We start from the raw sequence: 16,727 nt of genomic DNA, 5'->3' as shown, positions 1-16,727 counted from the left end.
ATAAATTAATTCCCTCATTGTCTTAAAATTTGGTATGTAAAACTATTGAACTTGAGTCTTATTTATTCAATTTTTTTTTTTTTAGATTTAGGGAGTATATGTGCAGGTTTGTTACATGGGTATATTGTGTAATGGTGAGCTTTGGACTTGTAGTGTACCCATCACCTAAACAGTGAACATATACCCGATAGATAATTTTTTTTTTTTTTTTTTCTGAGATGGAGTTTCGCTCTTGTCGCCCAAGCTGGAGTATGATAGCATGATCTTGGGCTAACTGCAATCTGTGCCTCCTGAGTTCAAGCAGTTCTCTTGCCTCAGCCTCCCAAGTAGCTGGGATTATAGGTACCCACAACCATACCCGGCTGATTTTTGTGTTTTTAGTAGAGACAGGGTTTTTCTTTGTTGGCCAGGCTGGTCTCTAACTACTGACCCCAGGTGATCTGCCTGCCTTGGCCTCCAATAGTGCTTGGATTACAGGCATGAGCTACTGGCACGGCCCCCCAATAAGTAATTTTTAACCCTCACCCCCCTTCCACCCTCCCTCCTTTTGGAGTCCCCAGTGTCTATTTATTTCCATCTGTGTGTCCATGTGTACCAATTGTTTGACTCCCACTAATAAGGTGAGAACATGCACTATTTGATTTTCTGTGTCTGAGTTATTTCACTTAGGATAATGGCCTCCAATTCTGTCCAAGTTCCTGCAAATGATATGATTTAATTCTTTTTTTATGGCTGGATAGTATTCCATGATGTGTATCTACTACGTTTTCTTTATCCAGTCAACTATTGTTGGATACTTAGGTTAATCCCATGACTCTGCCATTGTGAATAGTGCTGCGATAAACGTATGGGTGCAGGTATCTTTTTTCTGTAATGATTTCTTTTCCTTTAGGTAGATGCTCAGTAGTGGGATTGCTGGGTCGAATGGTCATTCTATTTTTAGTTCTTTGTGAAATCTTCGTACTGTTTTCCATAGAAGTGGTACTAATATACATTCCCACCAATGGTGTGTAAATGTTTCCTTTTGTCTACATCCATGCCAACATCTGTTGCTTATGACTTTTGTTTTGTTTTGTTTTTTGAGACTGAGTCTCACTCTGTTGCCCAGGCTGGAGTGCAGTGGTGTAATCTCAGCTCACTGCAACCTCTGCCTCCCGGGTTGAAGCAATTCTCCTGCCTCAGCCTCTGGAATAGTTGGGATTACAGTGTGTGACACCATGCCTGGCTTTTTTTTTTTTTGTATTTTTAGTAGAGGTGGGGTTTTGCAATGTTGCCCAGGCTGGTCTCCAACTCCTAGCCCCAAATGATCCACCTGCCTCAACCTCCCAAAGTGCTGGGATTACAGGTGTAAGCCACAATGCCCGGCCTTGCTTTTTAATTATAGCCATTCTTGAGTGTTATTTTTTAATCTTAGCTTTAAGGTAGCTATTTAAAGAAAATCTAATCCAATATTTACAGAATGCCAGAACTCTGCAGAAAATACCATTTGAAAACTACTAATCAGGCTGGGTTCAGTGGCTCATGTCTGTAATCCCAGTACTTTGGGACACCAAGGTGGAAGGATCGCTTGAGTCCAGGAGTTCAAGAGCAGCCTAGACAACATAGTGAGTCCCCATATCTAAAACATTAAAAAAAAAATAATGCCAGGCTTGATGGCATGTGCCTATTATAGTTCAGCTACTCAGAAAGCTGAGGTGGAAGGATCACTTGAGCCCAGGAGGTTGAGGCTGAAGTGAGCCGTGATCATCGTGCTACTGCACTCCAGCCTGCATGATAGAGTAAGATCCTGTCTCAAAAAAAAAAAAAAAAAAAAAGAACAAAAGTACTAATCATGCTTTATATAACATATAACATTATCTCTGTAGAGTGAGAGTATAGATTCCCTTTTTTTTTTTTTTGAGACCGAGTTTCGCTCTTGTTGCCCAGGCTGGGGTGCAGTGGCACAATCTTGGCTCACTGCAACTTCTGCTTCCTGGTTTCAATCGATTCTCCTGCCTCAGCCTTCCTGAGTAGCTGGGATTGCAGGCATGCACCACCACACTCGGCTAATTTTGTATTTTTAGAAGAGACAGGGTTTCTCCATGTTGGTCAGGCTGGTCTCGAACTCTCGACCTCAGATGATCCTCCTGCCTCGGCCTCCCAAAGTACTGGGATTACAGGCGTAAGCCACCACGCCCAGCCTGAGAATATAGTTTCTAATCATACTCTTTATTTCAGGAAAATTGCCAAATGGAGAAAATGTGAAAATATTTCTTATAAAGGGTTAGATTAATATGAGTAAATTCTCATTAAAAATATGTTGTGTTCTGGAATTTTCAGAAATTTTCTTTAAATATCACTTTTAATCAATATTACAAGTAGTTGCCACCACAAAATTTTTGACCTATAAGTAACTGAAGTAGTATTAGTTAGCTATTTTATGATTACATTTGCATGTTTTCATTAGCTTGCCATTCTAACAGGTCCTTATTTTTGTCTAATTTGCAGTTCTGAATTGTAAACGTTGTCCTTCCACTCCCACTGTGAGGTAGCAAAGGAGAATGAGGACTTTTTTTTTAATCCCCTGGCTTATTTGAAATTGGTCTAATATTTTTAGCCCTCCACTGAAGTGACTGCCGTCTCCTCTTTGAGGAAGAATCATGGATCCTGATGTCAGAAAGGAACTCTGAAGATGCCCTAGTTTAGTTCTGTGCCTGTAGATGCATGGTTTTTATAAAGCTGTGCAAAGAGAAAACTTTTCCAAAACCACACACGTTTTGTGCCCCTTTAGAAAGCCAGATATTTAAAGGAACCCTGAGGCAAATCCTTTTTTGAGGCAAATGCTCCTTTGTGCATCTTGGTGCTTTAAAGAGCCATTGGAAATTTTCTGACAGCACCTGCCCCAACCCATGAGAGCTGCCAGTGCAGTGCTTTCCCCTCAAAGAGGATCCTCCTTTCCACACAGCCAGTGGCCCCAGTACCCCTGAAGTCCAAGGCACCATAGTGGTGCTAGACATTCCTCTGTGGACTGGCAGATGTCTCAGGCTGGCACCCACCTTCCTATTAAATTCCACACAATATTTACAGGCTGTTTGACATCAAAATTAAATTGAGAAAACTAATATAAAATGAGAACATTATAATCCATGATCTCGTGTGTCCCTTCTAGCTAAAATGAGTCTAGGAAACAAGCATAGCATGAGCATCGCTTTTTTTTTTCTACGTGGAATACTTTCACATAATCTAGTAACTAAGGCCATGGGTTAAGATTCTGAGTCCACTGCTCACTTGCATAACATTATAGAGCAAATAACATAATTACCCTAAACGTCAATGTCCTGTGAGTAAAGTAGAATTAATGATGGTGTCTACCTCACAGGGTAGTTGTGAGCTCTGAATGCAATCTTATCAAGTATTAATTTAATATTAATATTAATTGAAATATAGTATGTAGTGTGTACTAGGTACTTTAATAATTCTTAACTGTTTTTACCATTTTCAAAATCCTGTTAATGCCTAGAAAAATATAACTTTGAAAAGTAAAAAAGAAGAGTAAATGTAAAGTAAGCAAAGAGGAATACAGCTTTTTAATGACCTTCTTCCCCTCCCTGCGTGCCCCTCTGCAGAATGTGATAAGTTGCGGCATGATGGCTACCGCAGTTCTCAGTACTACTCTCAGGGACCCACCTTTGCGGCCAACGCCAGCCCACTCCGTGATGATTACCAAGACGAAGATGAAGAAGCAGATCAAAAGGTAAGCTTCAAAGTTCAACACGGGGTCCTGGGTTGGATTCCAGAACACAGAAAGGATATATGTAGACAAACTGGTAATATCAAAATCAAGCCTGTATTTTAATCAATAGTATTGTCTCAAGTGAATTTCTTGGTTTTGACAAATGTGCCATAATTATGTAAGAGAATAACATAAATGGAAACTGGGTAAAGGGTACACAGGAAACTCTCAATACTCTTTGCAGCTTTTCAGAAAATATAAAAGTATCCTGATTTTTAAAAAGGTAAGATTAGAATCTAAAGAATTTATAAAGGAGACATAAAATCAGTGTATTTGTGCATCTAAAATATTCTTTTTTGGTTAGAAAAATAAAGGGCTTTTTTCTCTTGTTTGATTTTTCATATGACCAAGAACTCAGTTATATGACAAAGAAGAACTCTGATCATAATAGTAGAACCCACTGCTTTACAGTGGTCAGTGTTATTGATAGAGATAGACTAGAAACAGTGTATTCACTTAATATTATTGCACTAGCCAATTCATTTAGTGATGCTATTTTACATTTGGGTTCCTTTTCCTCTGCCATCTCTGGTGATATGCACAAACCACTTAAGATAAGTAATTTTCTTAATACTAAATACATATGAAAGAATAAAAATGTATGAAGATTTTGATTTATGTAGTTTTATTTTCATTTATTAAGTAATGTGGATTGACACTGGAATTATTACTTAAAACAAGATTTGATGAATAGTGTTTTGTTTCACAACCATTTTAATTAATTAAAAACTTTCAGTGGAATTAGGCCAATTTATAAATGCCTTATTGATTGAAGAACATTATTCAAAATTTATTGTCCTTTTCCTCAAATAGGTAACTTCAGAGAATAAAATAAGAATTGATCAAAACATGGGAAATTAAGCCAGGCATTGTGGCATGCATCTGTTATATCAACTACTTGGAAGGATGAGACAGAAGGATCTCTTGAGCCCAGGAATTTGAGTTGTGGTCACTCCATTGTACTCCAACCTGGGCAGCAAAACAAGACCCTGCCTCAGAAAGCAAAAGGGAAATTACTACCTTAAACTTTTGATCTTCAAATGATCTTAACCCAGATTTTTTCTTTAGATTCACTTTTTTTTTTTTTTTTTTTTTGGTGAGACAGTCTCGCTTGCTCTGTCACCCAGGCTGTAGTGCAGTGATGCAGTCTTGGCTCACTGCAACCTCCACCTCCCAGGTTCAAGCAATTCTCGTACCTCAGCCTGCAAGTAGATGGAATTACAGGCGCATGCCACCACGCTTGGCAGATTTTTGTATTTTCGGTAGATACAGGATTTCACCATATTGGCCAGGCTGGTCTTGAATTCCTGACTTCAAGTGATCTGCCCACCTCAGCCTCCCAAAGTGCTGGAATTACAGGCACGAGTCACTGCGCCTGGTCTACATTTTTAAATTAATGTTTTAAATTGACAAATCATAATTATATGCATTTATGGAGCACAATGTGATGATTTGATATAGATATACAACATGGAATGATTAAATCAGACTAGCGTATCTGTCACTGTGCTTACCTATTATTTTTTATGGCAAGACATGTGAAATTTGCGCTCTTTGTTATTTTGAAATATACAATTTATTATTAGAGATTGTAGTCATCCTACTGTGCAATAGATATAAAACCTTATTCCACCTGTCTGAAATGTTGTCCCCTTTGATCAACAACTTCCTATTCCTTCCCTTTCCACCTAGATTTTTATCACAGAATGTTTTTCCTATTTCTTGAAAGGTATTTTCACATATTGGATTACTCCTTTGAGCCTTTAAAATATACAAAGACAGTATCTTACTATAATGAGTAAATCATTCATTTCAAAATTAATCTGAACCCTAATTTTGAAAATTTTCATTTTTCTCTCGTTGGCATGAGGGGAAAGTGAAAACCAGAAAGTGAATTATAGAATGAGACTTTTGTATATCCAGATATACATTAGCCTTATACTGACACTCAGAGAAGAAGAAAAGTTTATAATGGGGCCCAGTGAGACAGATGGTTTCTGGGTGTATAGAGTCCACTAGTAAATTGGCATTGTCATGACAGCATCCTAAGATTTTTCTGGAGAATGGAAAAATCATTTCTGATTCTCACATAGCTCTTTGCTTACCATGACACTCAACTCTGAGGGAAGTTAGCCTCTGCACTAGTTTCTACTCCTCTGTACCATTGCCACAGACCCTGACAGGCAAACAGCCCTCTCCCAGATGTGTGTGAGAGTGTGGACAAATCACCCCCAAGAAAACAGGCTCCTATCCTGCTGAAAATGAGTGCAAAGAAAATGGTCATGTATAAGGGAATATATATAAAAGTCATCCTTTATATGATGTGATATGACATGACATCCCAGTAAACACAAATTTTCCATAATAATTACCTTAGTGTGATTTGCTGGCACTGGCATCACTAGACGAGGAACGAGAAGTTGACGGTGGGACACTTGACAGGTCTCCTTGGGACCCACAGTGTCCTTCTTTTTGTGAAAGGGAGGAGGTAGGCAGTGGGAGGACCTGTCTGGTGTGTGTGGGAGGAGAGCTATTTTCTGGGGTCCCTCCCAACCCTCTCCAAGTTACAGTGTCTGCCTTCATGGCTTTCCTATATTTGGTCTCTTACAAAAGCACACAGCCACTTTCAAATCTTAGCTTTCTTTGCTGCTATAAATTTTTGTTACTTTTGTGATTTTTAAAAATCCAGGTTTGGTTGGGTGTGTTGGCTCACACCTGTAATCCCAGCACTGTGGGAGGCCAAGGTGACCAGATAGTTTGAGCTCAGGAATTCAAGACCAGCCTGGGCAATGTAGCAAGACCTTGTCTCTACAAAAAATAGAACAAAAACTAGCTGGGTGTGGTAGCACACCTGTAGTGCCAGCTCCTCGGGAGGCTAAGGTGGGAGGATTGCTTAAGCCCAGGAAGTCAAGGCTACAGTGAGACATGTTTGCACCACTGCACTCCAGCCTGGGCAACTGAGTAAGACCCTGTCTCAAAAAAAAAAAAAAGTCAGGTTAATATTTGTTCTTGGGTAAAAGTATTTTGAAATCCTTGGAATATATCATTAGAGATATTTATGGGGAACTTGTATTTTTCCTTTTCTTAAATATGTAGAACCAAGTTGAAGTATATTAGAAAAATGTTCAATCATTAGATCTGAATGTCATCTCAAGGCAATCTCTGTAAGAAATTGGTTTCAGAATAAAATAAATATCAAATTATCTTATCAAATATATATTAGACATTATTATATACTAATTAAATATCAGCTAACAAATTATACTACCATAATAGCTAACTGCCTGCTTCCCCTTCCTGCCTCCCCCACTCCCTTCTTACATTCTTCTCTTGGAGTGACCTCACTGAGTTTTGTATTAACTTCACCATTTCTTGATTCTGTGCAGCATCAAAAAAACCACTTGCCACCCGACTATAACATACAGCCAATTCCACAATCTTGGAGCACATTTCCCATCCTTTTGCTTATTCATCATGGTTGGATTAATTGCAGCACTCTCTTTTTTGTGTTTTTTTGGTTGTTGTTTTGTTTTGTTTTGTTTTTTGTTTTTGGGGCAGGGTCTCACTCTGTTGAGTCTGTTGCCCATGCTGGAGTGCAATGGCACAGTCACAGTTCACTGTAGCCTCAAACTCCTGGGTTCAAGTGATCCTCCTGCCTCAGCCTCCCGAGTAGGTGAGACTCCAGGTACACATCCCCACGCCCAGCTAATTCTTGTATTTTTTTTTGTAGAGATGGGGTTTTACCATGTTGCCCAGGCTGGTCTAGAACTCCTGGGCTCAAGCAATCTGCCCGCTTTGGCCTCCCAAAGTTCTAGGCTTACAGGCGTGAGTCATCATGCTCAGCCTTGTTCTTCTTAACTACATAAAGTTAACAAGTCTTAGTGAGCTGTCAGTGACAAAGATCCTGAAATTGGCATGGAAATTAAACACATAAGCCTTATGTTTTCTCTACCACTTCCTATAGGTCCCTCTCCATAACTCATGTGCGAATGTCTTCAGGTTGAAGTGAGGGTTTCATTTGTGTGCATCCGCATAGTACGTGATTGGCTGCTTAGTTGGCTTATTCATTCAACAGTAATTCCTTGAGTTATTTCTACTAAGTAAATATTTGCTCTGAGTCCAAATCTTCATTAATCTTCATGGCCGTTCCTGCCATTCACTAGGTCACTGTGATGCGCGGATGCATCCAAGCTGTACAGCCAGCAGTGGTGGTCATTTAGGACCCAGAAACACTCCTCACATCTCCGTAATGTGTTCTGAGAAAGAGCTCCTTCAAGCACAAAATTATAATTCCTTTGTAAAATAAGGACTTATTGATCAGCTTCTATGTGCCAGAGACTATTCTAGGTGTTGGAGATGTAACAGTAAACCAAATGCAAGAAATCTCTGTCCTTGATGGAGCTTTGATTTCATGGGGCGGCACTAAGAGCAAATACAGTCATGCATTGTGGATACTTGCTGAAAAATGCATTGTTAGGTGATTAGTCATTGTGCAGATATCATAGGGTGCACTTACCCAAACCTAGATGGTACAGCCTTCTACACACCTAGGCTAGATGGGATAACCCAGTGGCCCCCAGATTCTTTGTCAGCAGGGTCCAGTTTCATGGAAGACAATTTTTTCATGGCCCAGATGGGTGCGTGGGGCAGTTTTGGGATGAAACTGTTCCACATCAGATCATCAGACATTAGTTGGATTCTCATAAGGAGGGTACAGCCTAGAGCCTCACATGCACAGTTCACAACAGGGTTTGCGCTCCTGTGAGAATCTAATGCTGCCACTGATCTGACAGGAGGCGGAGCTCAGGCAGTAATGCTTGCTCGCCTGCCACTCACCTCCTGCTGTTCAGCCCAGTTCCTGACAGGCCACAGATGGGTACAGGCGCATGGCCTGGGGGCTAGGGACCCCCGGTATATGGCCTATTGCTCCTAGGCTACAGCATGTTATTACACTGAATACTCTAGATAATTGTGACAATGGTGAGTATTTGTGTATCTGAACATAGGAAAGGCACAATAAAAACACAGTAGAAATGATGAAAAATGGTACATCTGAACAGGACACTTACCATGAATGCAGCTTGCAGGACTGGAAGTTGCTGCGGGTGAGTCAGTGAGTGTGGTGAGTGAATGTGAAGGCCTAGGGCATTATTGTACACTATTGTAGGCTTTATAAACACTGTAGACTTAGGCTGCACTATATTTATAAACAAAAATTTTTCTAGCCAGTTTCAGTAGCTCACGTCTGTAATTCCAGCACTCTGAGAGGCCAAGGTGGGAGGATTGCATGAGTCCAGGAATTCAAGACTAGCCTGGGCAACAAACTGAGACCCCATCTCTACAAAAAAGCAGTATGTTTCTTTCTTCAATAGTAAATTAGCCTTAGCTTACTGTAACTTTTTTACTTTATAGGCTTTTAAATTTTTTAAACTTTTTGACTGTTTTGTAATAACACAGCTTAAAACATAAATACATCGTATGGCTGTACAAAGATGTTTTCTTCATATCCTTATTCTGTAACAGTTTTTTTATTTAAGATGTTTAATAAAAAAGTTTAAAGAGGAAAACACTAAGACACAAACACACACACTAGCCTTGGCCTACACAGGGTACAGGGTCAGCAGCATCAATATCACTGTCTTCCCCTCCACATCTTGTCCTACTGGAAGTTCCTCAGGGGCAGTAACACCCATGGAGCTGTCATCTCCTGTGATAACAATACCCTCTTCTGGAATATCTTCTGAAGGACTGGCCTGAGGCTGTTTTACAGTTAACTTGTTTTCGTAAGTAGGAATACCTTCTAAAATAACAAAAAATATAGTATGGTAAATACATAAACCAGTGGCATAGTCACTTGATATCTTTATCTTGTATATCATTATCAAGTATGATGTATTGTGCGTAATTGTGTCATATTTTGTTTTTTTGTTTGTTTGTTTGAGATGGAGTTTTGCTCTTGTCACCCAGGCTGGAGTGCAGTGGCATGATCTCGACTCACTGCAACCTCTGCCTCCTGGGTTCCAGCAATTCTTAGTAGATTTTTAGTAGAGACGGGGTTTCACCATGTTGTCCAGGCTGGTCTCAAACTCCTGATCTCAGGTGATCCACCCACTTCGGCCTCCCAAAGTGCTGAGGCTACAGGCGTGAGCCACCATGCCGGGCCTCAGTTGTGTCATATTTTTATATGAGTCTTAGGGCAGTGAGTTTGTTTACACCAGAATCACCACAAGCAGGAGTAATGTGTTGTGCTATGTTGTGATGCCCGCGACATCATTAGGCAATAGAAATTTCTCAGCTCCATTATGATCTTATGGGACCACCATCGTATATGCAGCCTGTTGTTGACTGAAATGTCATTATGCGCACATGACTATAATTTTGCTCTGTTAGAGAGTGGCATATACTCTGGAGTAAAATCAACTGGAGGGACAGTTGCAATGTTAAGTGAAAAGGGTAGGCCTTCCTCAGCATAGAGGTGATTGGGATTGAAAGAATGAACATTTCTGAAAGAACATTTTAGAAACAGAAAAATCATTCATTTCTGGCAGAACATTTTAGAAACAGAAAGCAGCCAATGCAGTAAATGTTTCTTAAGAGTGTATGTGGGGCTGGGCACAGTGGTACATGCCTATAATCCCAGCACTTTGAAAGGCCTAGGTGGGTGGATCACTTAAGGTCAGGAGTTTAAGACCAGCCTGCACAACATGGTAAAACCCTGTCTCTACTAAAAATACAAAAATTAGCTGGATGTGGTGGCAGGTGCCTGTGATCTCAGCTACTCAGGAGACTGAGGCAGGAGAATTGCTTGAACCCAGGAGGCAGAGGTTGCAGTGAGCCAAGATCATGCCACTGCACTACAGCCTAGGTGACAGAACCAGACTCTGTCTCCAAAAAAAAAAAAAAAGTATGTAATGTATCAGATGCTGCAAAATTCAAAGATTAATAAGATATTTCACATGCCTTAAGGATTTTACAGCTCTCCAGGGTAGGGAAAACTAAGTAGAATAAAAAGCATTATATATAACCTGCTGTTATAAGTGTTTGGCATATAGCACTAGGTGAAAAAGAAATTATTCTGACTTGGATAATCAGGAAATGGGGGAGGGATCCAGAGATGGGAAAGTATGTAAAAAGAATGGTTACGGGGCTGTTGCAACAGGCAAGATGGCACTGAGGACTGAGACCAAAAGTATGGTTGAATGATGAGGAAGGGGGTGGTTAAGAGATGGGGCATTCCAGAGTTAGGAGACCAGTTTCAAGTTTTAGTTCTGCCACTTGCTGTGTTTCTTTGGATGCATCACACCCCTTTAAGGCATGAATTTCCTTATGTAGAAAGTGGGGAGTGGAAGAAGATTGTTCTCTGTGAGCTTGCAGGACTGGAAGTTGTTTTGGGTGAGTCAGTGAGTGTGGTGAGTGAATGTGAAGGCCTAGGGCATTATTGTACTCTGTGAGCTTTTTGAACAAACAGTTTATTCATTCTTTTTTTTTTTTTTGAGGCATACACATTGCTTTATTTAAAAAATACGGCGAAGAGAGCCAGGCGAGGGAGCTTATGTGTGTAATCCCAGCACTTTGAAAGGCCTAGGTGGGTGGATCACCTGAGGCCAGGAGTTTGAGACCAACCTAGACAACATGGTGAAACCCTGTCTCTACTTTAAAAAACAAAAATTAGCTGGACATGGTGGCACGCACCTATAATCCCAGCTACTAGGGAGGCTGAGGCAGGAGAATCACTTGAACCTGCGAGGCGGAGGTTGCAGTGAGCCAAGATCACGCCACTGCACTCCAGCCTGGGTGACAGAGCCAGACTCTGTCTCAAAAAAAAAAAAAAAAAAAAAAGGTGAAGGGAAAATATCTAGCTATTTGAATGTAATTATTCCAAACATAGAAAACACACAATTAAAACAAGTGAAGGAAAGCTACTATAAAATAGCAGCTTAGATACTTTTTAAGGATCACTTATAGTAAATCTAGAAATGGGAAAAAAAAAATCACAGAGACAGAATTTGTTTAGTGCCAAGTGCAAATGCTGCTGAGATGTTAGCGGACTGAGACTCAGAATTGAAGCACCACAGCTATTCTCCAGTGGCCTAGGGATGCTCTCTTCTCTCGCACTCCCATCCTCAGCCTTCCTGGCCTGACCTCTCTTCAGAAGTGCCTGGCAAAGGCAGCAATAGAGACCACCTGCAGGTGGCCTCCAGGCCGTGGAGCGCCAGGAGTGTGGTGCTGAGGGCCCAGTCCACCCACAACACCAGGGTCTGCCAAAGCAGGAAGTGGGCAGAGAGGAGGACAGTGCCAGCCGTGATGGCCAGGCTGGCGGCCAACAGCCGCTCAGCTTCTGTCAGGTTGCCCCTGGTGCCCAGGTATAACTGTACTGCTTCCAGAGTCCCCATCAGAAACAACGGAGTGAGATTGAGGACCAGGTAGCAGTGAGGATAACTGAACACCTGACCTTGCATGCAACTGCCACCTTGCTCACCCCCTCATTCATTTACTGAGTAAATATTCAGTCTTGCCAATACGCCAAGGATTGTTCTAAGTAGTGAGAAGCCATCAAGTGAACCAAAGCCCCTTCTACTGAAGGGAAGATCATGGTGAACAAACAAGCATCATACAACACCAGGTGGTGATAAGTGTTATGAAGGTAAATAAAACAATGGTAAGGAGAGTTCCAGAGCGACAGGACTGCCAGTTTAGATTGAGTGTCCAAGAAGGACTCTGAGAATCGTCATTAGAGCAGACCATCAAGTGACATGTAAGAACATCACCCAAGTGGGAGTTGAGCAATGAGAACACATGGACACAGGGAGGGGAACATCACACACCGGGGCTTGTCAGCGGGGTGGGGAGAAAGGGGAGGGAGAGCATTAGGGCAAATACCTAATGCATGTGGGGCTTAAAACCTAGACAACGGATTGATAGGTGCAGCAAACCACCATGGCACATATATATCTAAATAACAAACCTGCACGTTCTGCTCATGTATCCCAGAACTTAAAGTAAAATATAAAATAAAACATTAAAAAAAGAAGAACATCACACATGGAAAGGCCTGGAAACCTTATTGTAGTTACCCTGTGGGAAGAATAGCCACACACCAGAGCAGGTAGGCACGGAGCAAGGGGAAGAGTGGTGATAATGACTTTGGAGGAAATAACCAAGGACCAGATCACATAGGACCTAATTAGCCATAGTAAAGATTTTGGATTTGTTGCTCCTGGGTGAGATGAGAGTCACTGGAGGAGTTGAGCAGGGAAGTAACATGATCTGATTGATTATTTAACGGGATTTGTCTGTAGGAAAATTAGACCATAGACAGTGGAAGACAGAAGCACAGAGACAAGACAACAGGCCCTTGCAGTAATCCAGAAAAGCAATGGCCAAGGGTGGCTGGGACCAGAATGGCAGTGGTGGGGTTTCTAGGTTTGTTTGGAAAGTGAATCCTATAGGATTTGCTTAAGTTATGAGACAAAGAAGAGTTGAGGATAACTCCATCTGCTATTTTTCTAGCTTGGTCTCTCTAGAATCTCATTACAAAAATTATTTTACCCCCTGAGAAATTCTCACCCATTAACCCTGCCCTCTTCATGTCCACACTCATCCTTCCCTGGCTTATATTACATGGCCTGCCATTGCACTCACTTCTTTGCACACATTTTCAACTCTGCTGGCTCCTTTCTCCTTCTGCCACTTTCCTGGCCAAGAACCCAACTCCAGTTTGATCCAACTTTTCCCTGCTTTGCACTAAAGCCTGATTGGTTAAACGAGGCTAGAGAAGGACGCCAGGGTGTGTTTCACTGAATGTATGACCTTAAGCCTCAAGTGCTGCCTAGCAATCCTACTATATTAACTCATCGGTTCATTCTTCCACTCTCTCAAGTAATATTTCATACCTTCTCAAATCTCCAAACGCAGCTTCTTCTGTGTCACTTGCAGATCCTGCCTGCTGTGGTTTGGAAATGGATCGAGTTTGTCCCCACCAAAACTCATGTTGAAATGTGATCCCACTGTGGTAGTGTTGGAAGTTGGGGCCTAGTAGGAAGTGTCTGGGTTATGGAGGAAGATCCCTCATGAATAGCTTGGTGGTGTTCTCTGGCTTGGTAGTGAGTTTCTGCCCTCTCTCGATGGGATTGGTTCTCGTGGAAATAGATTAGTTCCAGTGAGAGTCAGTTGTTATAAAGCCGGGAACCCTCAGATCCTCCCCTCATTGCACATGTCTGCTTCCCTTTTGATCATCTCCACCATGTTGTGACACAGCGTGAGAGCCCTTGCTAGAAGCCAGGGCCATGCCCTTGAACTTCTCAACCTGTGAAATCCTAAGCTAAATAAACCTCTACTCTTTATAAACTACCCAGTCTCAGATATTCTTTTATAGCAACAGAAAACAGACTCAGACTCTGCCCTTTGTATTTGCTGCACTAGGAAAACAAAAGCACTCGGGTCATATCTTTTCACCACCAAACCCATCAAACTTCTTACATCTCCTCCTTTATGCTCTCACCCTTTCCCGCCATTGCAATGCCCTGCTGTGTCCCAAGTGGCTAGCTCAGGGCCTGGCACACAGTAGGCACTCAGTATTTTTCCAGTGGGATGAATAAGGACAACTTCTCAAGGACTTCATATTTGCAATTCATCCCTCTCTCTTAGCCCTAATCAATTTTCTGTCTTGATTGCATCATAACCATCATTATACAAACATATTTTTGTATATTTTCTTTCATCTTGAAGAAACCCTGCTTTGACCTTTCATCCCCCTCAAATTTCTACCACATTGTTCAGTTCAACTTTATAATTAAACATGTCCAAAGAACTGTCTAGACTTGCCATCTCCACATCCGTTTTTCACAATCTCTTTTGAAGCCCCTCCAAACAAACTTTTATCCCCCGCACATACTTAAACTACTCTTGTTAAGTCTACCAATCACCTCCACGTTGCCAAATCTAAAATTTAATAGTTAATTCTCAGACCTCATCTTACTCAGCCTCTCAGCATTTGACATTGTTTATGATTCTTTTCCTCTAAGAATACTTGGCTCTCATGACATGACACACTCCTGGCTTTCCTCTTCCCTCACTGGACATTGCCTCTCAATCATTTGTTGGATAGTCCTTTTCTTCCAAATACCTAAAAGTTGGTTTAACTCAGGGCTCAAACCTTGAACCCCTGCTACTCTGTAACAGGCTCACTCCTTGGGTGATTTCATCGAGTCCCATGGCTTTAAGTGCCATGCGCTGATGTTTTGTAAATGTATATCTTTAGTACAGACTCATGCAGTTACCTGCTTACTTTCCATCTCCACTGAAATGTCTTACAGGTATCTCAAACTTGTCCAAATCCAAATATGTGATTCTCACATTTCTTTTCCAAAAAAAAAAAAAAAAAATTCTTCCTTCTGTCATAGTTTTTGCACAACCACCTCAGTAAACCACAACTCCATTCTACCAGTTACTTAAGTCAAAAACCTAGGGCACGGTCTCTATTCTTTTCTTTTTCTCGCACCTTCAGCAACGTCTGTAGGACTACCAATTTTTGAAACACCTTTAAAACCTCAATTCAGGCATCCTGCAATGGGTAGGTCAGGGAGTATGTCCATAGAGTAGGCAGCCGAGGCAGGTTAGAAGTGAGGCTGTGAAGGACTCAGGTAGGTGTTAGATGGGCCGTGCTGTGGATATTGAGTTCACCAGGAGTGATAACAGGAGTGCTGGTGGAGGGAGGCTGAGGTGGGCTCACAGAGGGGCAATGCTAAGTGAAGGAATTCCTTTATTGCATAGCTAACAGGAAATCTCTGATACATTTTTAAGCAGAGAATTTTATGATTAGGAGTAAAAATTGTATACAGTAATCCCTCAGTATCCATGGGCAACTGGTTCCAGGATTTCCCACAAATACCAAAATCTGTGGATGCTCAAGTCCCTTGTATCAGATGATGTAGTATTTGCATATAAGCTACACATATCCTCTCATATACTAGATCACCTCTGGATTACTTATAATTATAACTAATATAATGTAAACGCTATGTAAACAGTTGTTATACTGTATTGTTTAGGGAATAATGACACAAAAAATGTCTGTATATATTCAGTTACAGACACAGCCATTCTTTTATTTTTTGTTCAAATACTTTTAATCCGTGGTTGGTTGAATGCACAGACACAGAACCCACAGATACAGAAGGCTGACGTATATCATCTTTTGATAGATGGGAGATACATAGGTAATTTTGAAACTGATTTTCCAGTTTATACAGTGTATCAAAACTGATCCTAGAAAAGAGGAAATATTTTATCAGAGTGATTACCATGAAAAAAAAAAAACAAATCTTATCAAACGTTTACATCAAATTGAAAAAAATACCAAGCCCAGATGGTCTTGTGTATGTTGGGTAGGAGTGGTCTTCTACGAAAGATGTTAAAGAATAGGTAAGTCCAATGCTTAAAACTTTTTCAGAGCAAAGAGAAAAAGTGCAGTTCTTTTTAATGAATTAGTTTAACACTGATGCCAAAACCTGGCAAAGATTGTACGAAGCAGAAAATTAACTAGCCAGTCTCACTCATGAATATTGGCATAAGAGATCATAAATAAAACAGTAGGAAATGTAATCTAACAGCTCATTAAAAGAACTATTCCAAAATCAACCTGGGTTTATTCCAATGGTAATGCAAGGATGCAAGAATGCTTGATACTAGGCAATCTAATTATATATTAATAATATTAATAGATCGGAAGAGAAAAATTTTATATAGTCAAAACTGTAGATATTGACAAGTTGTTTGGTACAATTTAATGGCCATTCTTGATTTAAAAAAATATAGCAGAACTTAACAAAGTTTATCTGCCTTGTCCTCCAAATCCCACAATTTTTGGTGGGCTGTTCCCACTAGAATGCGATATAAGAGAAGGACATTCACTATCATTATTACCACTTAGCATAGTATGGAAAGAGGTAGCCAA

At 40.8% G+C, this 16,727-nt stretch overlaps 1 protein-coding gene across 5 annotated transcripts in view; it reads left to right on the top strand.

Annotated features, from left to right (window-relative positions):
* The window catches only part of NHSL1 (NHS like 1), a 273,262-nt gene that overhangs the window by 218,052 nt on the left and 38,483 nt on the right, over positions 1–16,727 (top strand). For all 5 annotated transcript variants that reach the window (XM_073022531.1, XM_008006865.3, XM_008006864.3 and 2 more), the window contains exon 3: positions 3,606–3,733. Coding sequence is in view for 4 of the 5 variants with exons in the window: in XM_008006865.3 (XP_008005056.3) it covers positions 3,606–3,733 (128 nt within the window). In the remaining variant the exon portion in view is untranslated. The remainder of the gene's footprint in view (positions 1–3,605; positions 3,734–16,727) is intronic.

Source organism: Chlorocebus sabaeus, chromosome 13 (genome assembly GCF_047675955.1).
Source record: "Chlorocebus sabaeus isolate Y175 chromosome 13, mChlSab1.0.hap1, whole genome shotgun sequence".
In the NCBI taxonomy this organism is placed as follows: domain Eukaryota; kingdom Metazoa; phylum Chordata; class Mammalia; order Primates; family Cercopithecidae; genus Chlorocebus; species Chlorocebus sabaeus.
This window is presented reverse-complemented; position numbering and strand designations above follow the sequence as displayed.